This window comes from Psammomys obesus, unplaced genomic scaffold, assembly GCF_907164565.1.
Source record: "Psammomys obesus unplaced genomic scaffold, mPsaObe1.curated_primary_1811, whole genome shotgun sequence".
Classification (NCBI taxonomy): domain Eukaryota; kingdom Metazoa; phylum Chordata; class Mammalia; order Rodentia; family Muridae; genus Psammomys; species Psammomys obesus.
Genome location: NW_026585686.1, coordinates 222,697 through 234,253, shown reverse-complemented (window position 1 = coordinate 234,253; position 11,557 = coordinate 222,697). Strand labels below are relative to the sequence as shown.

General features: G+C 39.8%; 1 protein-coding gene across 2 annotated transcripts in view; it reads left to right on the top strand.

The window, feature by feature from the left end:
- The window catches only part of Focad (focadhesin), a 312,861-nt gene that overhangs the window by 239,826 nt on the left and 61,478 nt on the right, over nt 1-11,557 (top strand). For both annotated transcript variants that reach the window (XM_055629496.1, XM_055629500.1), the window contains one exon: nt 4,376-4,420. In XM_055629496.1, coding sequence (XP_055485471.1) covers nt 4,376-4,420 — 45 coding nt within the window. The remainder of the gene's footprint in view (nt 1-4,375; nt 4,421-11,557) is intronic.

The window sequence follows — 11,557 nt, the reverse complement described above, 5'->3', positions numbered from 1 at the left end:
GTGTGTGTGTGTGTGTGTGTGTGTGTGTGTGTGTGTGTGTGTGTGTGTAGGCCTTCCCATTCCTCAGGCTCTATGAAGAATTGATACCAGTATCCCCTATAGATAGCAAAGTCTACTGAAGTTCATGTCTCACACACACAGCATGGTATTTCCTTGTAACATATGCACATTCTTCTATATCTAAATCACCTCTAGATTACTTTGGTAACTTGTACAGTGTAAATTTTGTGAGTATCCTTGTGCTGTGTTGTTTAGTGAATGTGACAAGAGTCTATACAGCTTCAGTCCCGACTCAATAGATAAATATTTTTATCTAGGTTGGTCAAGTCTGTAGATGTGAAAGTCACAGATACAGAGGGCTAACTGAATATGTCTATATATATTTTTGGCCTAATGCAGTGTGGGAATGATTTGGTCCTCTCCATGTTGTTTCTTATAATTGATTGTTTTACTCCTTTTAAATAAAAATTCAGTTTTCCATTTAATCCATTACCATTCAACCTCAGATGTAGTCTAGAATTACTCCCCTTTTCCTGTCTTTGCTAAGACAGCTTCATGATTGGGACAACCTTTCTAACTCAGTCCTTCAGTTTTCTTAGGTGCTCCCTAGGGTGTTCCTACTATAATACCTAGAAGTGTTTAAGTGCCAACACCTATAAAGCGACATAGTATGTAGTTTGAAAAGAATAGTTTGTCATATTAACTGATGCAGCAAACAAAGTGTCCAAAGCCTAAATCTATAGGTTGCTTTATTAAATTAGACACAAGTTGCTGGGTTATAGAAAATAAAATCTTTAGTTATGGGTTTCACTCACTTTTTGGCATTTTATTTTGTTTTATGTATGTGGCTGTTTGCCTGCGTGTGTGTCTGTGCATCGTGTGCATGTAGGGTACACAAAGACTGGAAGAGGGCAACAGATCTCATAGAACTGTGGTTACAGATGCCTGTGAGCCACCATGTGGATGCTGGGAACTGAACTCAGGTCTTCTGGAAGAGCAGCCAGTGTTCTTAGCCACTGAGCCATCTCTCTAGTTCCCCTTTTTGTTGTTTTGAGATCTAGTTTTACTGTGTCTTCTGGAAGTAGTAATTTGACAGGAATAGCATACTTACTGCATTCTCAAATATGTAGACCTGTGGACATAAAGCCTCTAATGAAACTCATAAACTGTATGGATGTGAGTATCAGGGAGAAATGGCCCTAGATGTTTCTTTAGTGTAGAATAGACCAGGGGACTTTTCTATATAACTGATAAGTAACTGACAGGCTATTTTGAAATAAACTCTTTAGCAACTTTATTTGAATACAGTCCCAATCCAAATAAAGACATTTCACTATTATTTCAAATGTATTTATTATCTGCTGTGTGCCAGGCATTCTTCTGTGCATAGAAGAGCAGCATTTTTCTTTTGTTCTCCTAATCCTTATAAACCATTGAATTGAAACAGATAATAGGCAGACAAACAAATGGAATAGGACAGATTTTAATTAGGCCAAAAGTAGTAGAGAGTGAATGGCTGTGGTGACGGGGAGGAGCTGAGGGTTAATTCCACCCATAGGCAGTTCTGGAGTGCCTTTTTAATAATGTGGCCTTGAGATGAGCCCTGAAGTGATGGATTGAGCCAGTTAGAGGTTAGGGAAGAACCAGCAATGGGTGGATGGTGAATTCAAAGGAGTGTAGCTAGAAAGTGAAGCCTGGGTGACATGGAAGTAACAAGGAAGCAACTAAGGTATGACAGAGTTCTAGAGATAAAGAGGTCTCTGTGAGAGGGGTAACTGGTGGGTTTGAATCTGGACACCCGCTTCCTGGTTTGGAAGGAGTGCTCCGAGTGTGGTGAAGGCAGATCTTGTGGACTCCACTGCAGTAATTCAGGCAAAAGATGGTAGAGTCTTGGGCTAAGGTAATAGCAGGAGAAGAATGAAGTCAAAAGATTTTGAATCTGTTTTGAAGGCAGGTTCATAGATTTATAATTTCATAAGTTTAAATTATTGATTAAAATGGAAGATGGACATCAAAGGTAAAAACACTGATTGAAAGAATGGAGCTTCCACTGACTAAATTAGGAAAAATAGGAGTCAAGACAATCAACTTTTATCAGATTCTAGACCTGAAAGATGTGAAATACCTAATGAAGTCTTGAACTAGAGAAACCAAGTAGGTTCTTGAGTCTAGAGTTCTGAGGAGACATAAGGATGAGAGGTATTTTTTGGAATCATTGCCATATTGGTGACAATTGAAACCATGATGTTAGATGAAATCTAGAAAGTTTGTAAGGAGAGAGAATTTTTAGAGGTTTGAGCCCTGGACTGCTTCGGCATTTAAAGGAGGGGAGGCTGCAGAGGAAAACCATGAACTAGGCAGAAAACCAGCATCAATAATAGAGGAGAACTGAAAGTGTTGCTTCTCTAGCGTCAAGGTCAGACAGTGAGCCAAGGAGACAAGCATTGTGTCAAATACTGAAGATGGAGATTAAGGACTGAGCATTCAATTTAGCCCCTTGGAAGTCTTCTGTGACCATAACAGGAGCTGTTTGGGTGAAATTATGGGATAAAAGCCAGACTAGTGATAGACTTGAGGCACCAGGAGTTGAACTTGAATCAGACACAGTTAATTCTAAGGAAGTTTTGATGCATAAGGGCAGTAGTAATGTAAGTAGCTGCAAGAGGGCCCTTTCTTCTCCTAAGAGCATAGATATTGCAACATCTTCACTTACTAATGTCAATGATACATACGAGAAGGGGAAGCTGGTAATGCAGCAGAGAGAAGTAAGCCATCAGGACCTCTGTTGTGACTGTGCATGCCTGTTAATAGATAGCCACTCATTTGTTACTATCACACTGGACAATAAAAGATTACAGTAAGTGTGGACAATCCATAGCTAAATTTGTCATTGAATTACTTTTTAAAATACGCTTGTGGTGTATAAGAGCAATTTGCAAGTATGTGAAAAATTTGGCTCTTAAGGATGACTTATTCTCAGGAATGCTGACTCACTAAGAATTTATTATATGTCATATGCAAATATTTATAAATATAAAGTATTATATTCATAAGAAACCTGGAGGGGCTGAGGCTCTGGCTCAGTGGTTAAGAACACTTTGTGCTCTTAACAGAGGACCCAGGTTCGCTTCCCAGCATTCATATCAGGTGACTTACAAACACTTGAAATTTGACTCCCATGGGATTCCCTACTCTAATCTGGCCTCTTTGGGCACCCATACATGTGCATGTGCGCGCGCACACACACACACACACACACACCTACACATTTACACACACTCTCATACACATGCAACATCTTCACACATGCATACTCATAAATAAAAAGAAAAATTTTAAAAATGTAAATCTGACACAGTGCTTTCTCATCTACCTCAGAATTCCTATGTTGGAAAAGATGTTATAGTCTATAAGTGTTTACACTGAGGATACCTACCTTCCAGCCCACAATTATAAATATATTTTTTGGCTTTGGTACAACTGTACAACCAAAATTTGAAGTTGTATTTTATATATACATCCAGTGATTTCTGTATATACTGTTTGGATACAGTAAATTGATATTTTGGTGAGCTCTGAGGCAAAAAAGAGAGTGCAGTATCGTTTGGGGGCTGCAATAACAGAAATACTATAGACTGGGCAGCTTCCCCAACAGAAGCTTTCTCCCAGCTCTGGAGTCTGGGAACCAGCATGGCTGGTTAAGTCCTCACAGCCTGTGTATCCTCACATGGGAAAAACAGAGAAAGGATCAAGCTTCCTCATGCCTGTTCCAATGAGGGCACTCTTTTATCTGTGAAGGCCCTACCTCCACTGCTGTCATATTGGATCTATTCAGCACAGGCTTAGGGGATGGCAACACCCAGTTTTTAGAAGGGTAAAACAAAGGATACCTGCACACCCAGCTCTCCACTGGGATGGCAGTGGCACAGCACACTGCCTGTCCTTGTTTGCATTTTCTCCTCACCTATCTCCGCTAAGTGATCCTACAAAAAGGAAAGTGAGCCCAACTTTGACATAAAGCCGTCATCAATGGCTTTTTGCGACACAGCTCTGCACGTGTACTTTTAAGACCCAGACGCATTGCTAGAAGTTTTAAAATTAATGTTGTTGCATTTATTATTATTTTGTATGTCGGGGGCATATGGGCATGCACATGCCACAGTGTGCAAATGGAAACCAGGGGGAAACTTATAGGAACTTGAACTTTTTCCTTGTATCATGTGGTTCCCAGGGATCAAACTTAGGTCATCGGGTGCCTTTATCTGCTGAGCCATATGACTGGCCTTCTGGAAGTTCTTATAAATTGATGAATAAGAATGTAGGTGTATTCCTTGGTGTCTCAGAAGTGCATGTCCATTTTCCATCTTTATTGCAGGGTCAGAGACTTGCTGACCGATGAGATCACCAAGACAGCTGCAAAGTAAGTAATTTCTTCTCCTACCCCAAATGCTAATAAACCTTTCACTTCCTGACAAGTATACATGCTTTCTCCTTTTAGGGCATTTCATGTTGTTAAGAACTGTAAAGTACCCTTTGGGTTATTTTTATAGAAAACAATTGTTAGCCCTGTTAACTATAATAATTGTTACTACATGCTTTTTTTTGTGCAAACAAAGAAGGACTGGTATGAATACATAGTTTTTTATTGAGAGATATTCACCCCAAACACCTACAAAATGCCATATGGTTTGGCTTAAATTTAAAGGATTATAATTTAGTTCAAGGAAGAAAAATGAATTGTTCAGAATGTGAGTTACATTGGGTCTACAAATAGATTATTAAATCTTAGCTGCAATGCAGCAAATAAAGTGGGGTCTCCTCTTACATTTCCTGGTTGCAATGGGGTTCAGTATATCTGAAGATTGGATTCTAATTAGCAATTAATCTGACCTTGAATAAACCTCCTCAGGTCTGTGACAAACTTTAAAGAAAATGACATTGATATACACAACACTCATATAAAGACTACGTAAAAGACAATGTCAACCATATCCTTGTGGTGTTTTTAACAAAAATTACTAGAGTGTTACTACCTTCAGGCTTCTTATTTACCTTAAGCCAAAGCTCACTAAGGAAATTACACCCTAATGAACTTACTTGCTGGAGCGGTCTCTTCGGGCTCCTCTGCTAACAAGCTGACTAATTGTTCCTGGCAGCAGAGACCCAAGCCAGTCGTATTCGTCTCTCCCCTCCACCATCACCTTATGCTGCTGTGTCATGTTGCCTTGTTTTTTTTTTAGTCTCCAAATGACACACACACACAGCCCTGGATTTCATGACTACTGAAGGCATATCCTATGGAAGCATTTAAGTGCAATATTAACGTACCCTAGTTATAGCCTGGGACATTGTGTAGCAAAAAAGATTTGGCATTAGGGAGAGCAGAAACAAACGACCACATAATTGCCGAGTTGTTCTCAGCACTCCCTACCATACTGAATAAAGGAAAAGAGAACTGGTGGTCTTCCTGTCCCTCCTGCTGAGGTGGGCATGGGGAAATAGATGTTGACCAGATAGAGGCTCCAGTGCAGAAAGGATGCCAAAGGAATACCTGTGCTCTGCTTCATAGGATGGGTGGGATGTCTTGTATATTTTCCTTTCATAGTTAGTGTTATTGTGCAATGTTCTTATGTCCTGTTAAAAACATGTCGTTTGGAGCAAAAAAGCTTAGAAGATGAAGAAACCAGCAGGCTTATGTTCAGACAAACTATTGTTTTGCTTCTGAAGTCACCTTTATGCTCCCTGTTCTTAAATCTTATTGCAACATGACTTTTCTGTACAGATTTGCAAAGCATCATGTTGCGACTAGTACCCAAGGTTAATGTGTTTATATTCTCGGGGTGAAACAATTTGTGTTCTCATGGGATTACTACCTTTTTTTTTTTTTTTAAATCAAAAGCATAAAAGTGTAACTTAAAAAAAATTTTTTTTAAAGATTTTATCTTAGTAAAACAGTTGGGGTAGTGCTGTGTCAGGAAGTGAACAAAAGATATGTGAAGTCCAGAGGCTGAATGACAGTGAGAGAGCAGGGAAAATGGCTGCTGCTTACTCTTTGCTTCTTTCTAGTGGCTTTCTCACTCCTACTCTTTCACAGCTTAGCTTTTGGTGCTTGGACCTTGGCTGCCATGGCTGCCTGAGGCCAGGGCTTGTTTTGTTCAGGAAGATCCACTACAGTCACAGAGCTATGGACTTGCTCATTTGAGAGAGTATTTTTGAGAGTCAGGGTTATGACTATGGAAGAACCCAAACATAGATGAGCTGGTGACGGATGGCAATTTGTCTTCATTGTTACTAATTAAATGGATTTGAACCCGAAGACAAAAATCCCCAAATGATTGGGTCACTTTGCTGATATGTAACGTGATACTGTGTCCCTCAGAAAGCATCACTGAAGCTCATCCTTCCTTGGGCTTTTTAATTAGGTTAATGACATCAGTTTGTTCCAAAGGACAATTTAATTAAAATGTCAGTGGTGTTGCTTAGATAAAGACTGAACTGATGCTGACATGTTATTATGCAAATTAGTCACAGCTGTTTGACTGGTAGGGGATGGTTATTTGAGTAACAAGGCAGTGAGTTTGTGCTGCTCTAGTTGTAGACTTTTCTTCGGCTCGCTCTTCTTTGAATATGTTTTGCTAAGTATGCACTGTGTACTGTCACTCAAAAGCTGCTGTTCTGGGCATGTAGCAGGTTTGCCATAAGAAGCTCCCAGTCCTGGTGCCTTTGCCAAATGCAGAACTTGAACCGTAGATGCTTTGACTGAAGCAATTGTGTTTTATTTAGAAGTTAATGTCTAGATAAAATTTAGCCTATATCCAAAGATCGATTTACCCAGTGGCCTTAAATTCATTTTTCTTCTCTTTGCCCACAGTACGTTTTCAGATGTGTCAAGAAGTGTAAACTAAAATGATTTGGAGTACTGTTTTAAAACTGAGGCAGGACCTAGAGAGATGGCTCGGTGGTTAAGAGCACTTGTGGCTGTTGCAGAGGACCGAAGTTTGGATCTCAACACCCATCCATGTCAGGCAGCTCACTCCTGTAATTCTAGTCCCAGGGGATCCAATGCCCTCTTCTGGTCTCCGATAACATCAACACATACATACCGCATACACCCATGGGTGTGCGTGCGCACACATAACACATACACAGACATTTAAAAATCAAAATAAATCTTTCAAAGAAACAGGCTAAATTCTCTTTTGTAACTTGAATGTTATGAAGATACTTTTTATGTCATCTTGTATAAGACACTTATTTAATGAGAATTGTTATGCAATTTGGGGTAGTCATTTAACTGTTTTCTGTATGGTGAGAAGACTAAGGATTTAATTTTCAGATTACTGAGAATTTAAAACAACTCCTTTCTCCTCCTCATCCCCCACATGTTTTCTTTCTGTTGCTGCTCCTCCCTTCTTCCTCAATCCATCCTTAGGGATTAATAGCCATTTTGTATCAGGACAGCTCAGTATATTCATAATTGAAAGAGAAATGATATAGCCTGAGTATTCCTTATCGAAAATGCTTAGGATCATATATTTCAAACTTTTGGCATTCTTCAAATTTGGGAATAGTAGCATAATCTGAATCTGAAAGCTCAAAATGCTCAAAAATCTGAAAAATTTTGAACATTGTTACTCAACCTGTACTAACTCAAAAGATTTAGTTTTGCTTTTGTTAAGTGATTTTTATGATGCAAGTCATAGCTTGCTTCATGGTATTTTATTATTAGTTTAAAAAGTTCTTTGTAATCCAAAACCTCAGAGGAAGCCATTTGTCTGGACCTCAAGGAGTCCTTTCAGGTTTTTTTTTTTTTTTCTTCATCTCAGTCCTCAGTATGAATGTAGATATCTTTTTTTTTTTAATTTTATTTTTTTCTTATCAGTTACATTTTATTAACTCTGTATCCCAGCCATTTCCCGATCCCTCATTCCCTCCCAGCCCCTTCCTCCCTCCCTCATCTCCACCCTGCCCCTTTCCAAGTCCACTGACAGGGGGGGACCTCCTCCCCATTCATCCAATCCTGTTTTATCAGGTATCTTCAGGACTGGCTGCGAAGCCCTCCTCTGTGGCCTAACAGGACTGCTCCTTCCTTGGGGGGTGGGGAGGCCAAAGAGCCAGTCATTGAGTTCCTGTTAGAAATAGTCCTTGTTCCCCTCACTATGGGAAACCAATTGGTTACTGAGCTACCACAGGCTACATCTGATCAGAGGTTCTAGGTTATATCCATACATGGTCCTTGGTTGCATGTCAGTCTCAAAAAAGACCCTGTGCCCAGATATGTTTGGTCCTTATGGAGCTCCTATCCTTTCCCCATCATACTAACTCCCCTTCTTTCATATGATTCCCTGTACTCTGCCGAAGGTTTGGTCATGAGTCTTTGTATCTGCTTTGAAAACACTGCTAGTTAGAGTCTTTCAGATGCTCTCAGTAGACTCCTGTCATACGTTCAATGCACATCCCATCTGTCTTTCTAAATGAGGATTGATCCTCTTACCCCATGTCCGCTCTCTTGATTATCTTTTTAGGTGTATAGGTTTCATTATGTTTATCATATCTTATAGGTCTATATAAGTGAGTATATACTGTGTTTGTCTTTCTCCTTCTGGGATATTTTACTCAGAATGATCTTTTCTAGATCCCACCATTTGCCTGCAAATTTCATGATTTCTTCCTTTTTGATTGCTGAGTAGTATTCCATTGTGTAAAAATACCACAATTTCTGTATCCATTCCTCCGTTGATGGACATGTGGGTTGTTTCCAGGTTCTGGCTATTACAAATAAAACTGCTATAAACATGGTTGAGCAAGTATCTCTTTTGTGTACTTGAGCAAAAGCTCAAAGTATACACTTTGGGTATATACCTAGTAGTGGTATAGCTGGGTCTTGAGGAAGCACTATTCCTAATTGTCTTAGAAAGCGCAAGATAGATTTCCAGAGTGGTTGTACCAGTTTACATTCCCACCAGCAGTGGAGGAGGGATCCCCTTTCTCCACCACCTCTCCAGCATGTGTTGTCACTTGAGTTTTTCATCTTGGCCATTCTGATGGGTGTAAGGTGATATCTCAGGGTCGTTTTGATTTGCATTTCCCTGATGGCTAATGACATTGAGCATTTCTTTAAGTGTTTCTCTGCCATTCAATATTCCTCTGTCGAGAATTCTCTGTTTAGCTCTGTTCCCCATTTTTTAATTGGATTACTTGGTTTGCTGCTTTTCAGCTTCTTTAGTTCTTTATATGCACTGGATATTAGTCCTCTGTCAGATAAAGGGTTAGTGAAGATTCTTTCCCAATCTGTAGGCAGTCATTTTGTTTTGATGACGGTGTCCTTTGCTTTACAGAAGCTTTTCAGTTTCATGAGGTCCCATTTATTGATTGTTGCTCTTAGAGCCTGTGCTGTTGGTGTTCTGTTCAGGAAGTTGTCTCCTGTGCCAATGAGTTCTAGGCTGTTTCCCACTTTTTCTTCTAACAGATTTAGAGTATCTGGTTTTATGTTGAGGTCTTTGATCCACTTGGACTTTAGTTTTGGGCAGGGTGATAAATATGGATCTATTTTCATTTTTCTGCATGTAGACATCCAGTTGGACCAGCACCATTTGTTGAAGATGCTGTCTTTTTTCCATTGAATGGTTTTTGGCTTCTTTGTCAAAAATCGAGTATTCATAGGTGTGTGGGTTTATTTCTGTGTCTTCTATGTAGTTCCATTGATCCTCCTTTCTGTTTTTATGCCAATACCATGCAGTTTTTATTACTATTGCTCTGTAGTACAACTTGAGATCAGGGATGGAGACACCTCCAGATGATCTGTTGATGTACAAGATTGTTTTGGAGATTCTGGGTTTTTTCTTTCTCCATATGAAGCTGAGAATCTTTTTTTCAAGGTCTGTAAAGAATTGAGTTGGTATTTTGATGGGAATTGCATTGAATCTGTAGATTGCTTTCGGCAGGATGGCCATTTTCACAATGTTAATCCTACCAATCCATGAGCATGAGAGATCTTTCTATCTTCTGATATCTTCTTCAATTTCTTTCTTCAGAGACTTGAAGTTTTTCTCAAACTGGTCTTTCACTTTTGGTTAGTGTCACCCCAAGGTACTTTATGTTATTAGTGGCTATTGTGAAGAGTGTTGCTTCCCTAATTTCTTTCTCGGCCCTTTTTTCTTTGGTATACAGGAGGGCTTCTGCTTTTTTTTGAGTTGATTTTGTATCCTGCCACTTTGCTGAAGGTGTTTATCAGCTGGAGGAGTTCTCTGGTTGAATTTTTGGGATCGCTCATATATACTATCATATCATCTGCAAATAGTGACACTTTGACCTCTTCCTTTCCGATTTGTATCCCCTTGATCTCCTTTAGTTGTCTTATCTTACTGACGTATGGCAGACCTCACAGAAGGCTGAACTGAAGAGGGGTGAACAAAATGGGCAAGGTGCCAGGGCTTCACTGAGCTGCACTACTCAAGGTGGCAGGGGGGAGAAGCAAAAAAGGGTTAGGTGACAAGGTAAGTGAAAAGACTTGATAATGGCATATCCTATATCCCATTCCTGTAAAGTAGAGGCAACATACAAGAACACAGGTTCACAGGAATCTTTTAGCTCTTGTTCAGCTTTGTGCAGACTGATCTGGAGCTAAGTACTAGGCCCTCATGAGAAGTTAGTGTGAAAGTCATTCTCATCCTCCAGGACCATTCTAACACTACGCCTACAGCAAATGGATACAGCGAATTTAGGCTCAGGTTTTGAGGACACTTTCTATGGGTGGTTATTGGGAAAAGCCCCAGAATAGCACCTTCAGATGGGGAAGTTCTGCAGACAGCAGCTCAACATTGTTTTATTCAGACCATTCTTCCACAGGATCAGCCTGGGAATATGCAATAATACCAAGTCCATGCTAAGTATATATGAAAATTAGATAATGTTTATGATGACAAAGTATGAAGTAAAAAACTAGAGTTTCTATTGTTAATATTAGAAAACTATTGTTGGAATTATATAATAGGACAACTCTTAACCCAAGTGAGAGTAAAAACAGTTTTCCCCCTCCCGATCTTATCTGAGTCATCAAGTCATATTACAGTGTGGCTCTGCAGCTTCTGGCTGTGGTATAGTGGGAGAAGGGAGAAGGGGGAAGGGGATACATGACTGCCAAAAGCTGCCATATGTTATGTGGGAGTAAAGGACACTTGTGACCTGGTTTAGAGGGAGCTGGTTCCACACACTGCAGTTTCAGAAGAGGCCATTTAATTCAGCTGGTCTTTTCACATAGGTGTTTAGTTCTGTTTGGGGGATAAATTGGCTAAAAATGACATAGAAGAATATAGCTTTGGAAATGCTGTGTCAGAGTATGGAGTAAGAAGTGGAGGAAGGAAATTTAGAAATAGAAGCTTAGGTTTCTACATTGCACAAGGTCATAATGACCATGGGGAAGAGAGTTAAAAATCAGTCTAAATGCTAGCACAGAAGATACTGGCACTTTTAAAAGGATTTATCTAGATTCCTTTCCTTCCTTCCTTCCTTCCTTCCTTCCTTCCTTCCTTCCTTCCTTCCTTCCTTCCTTCCTTCC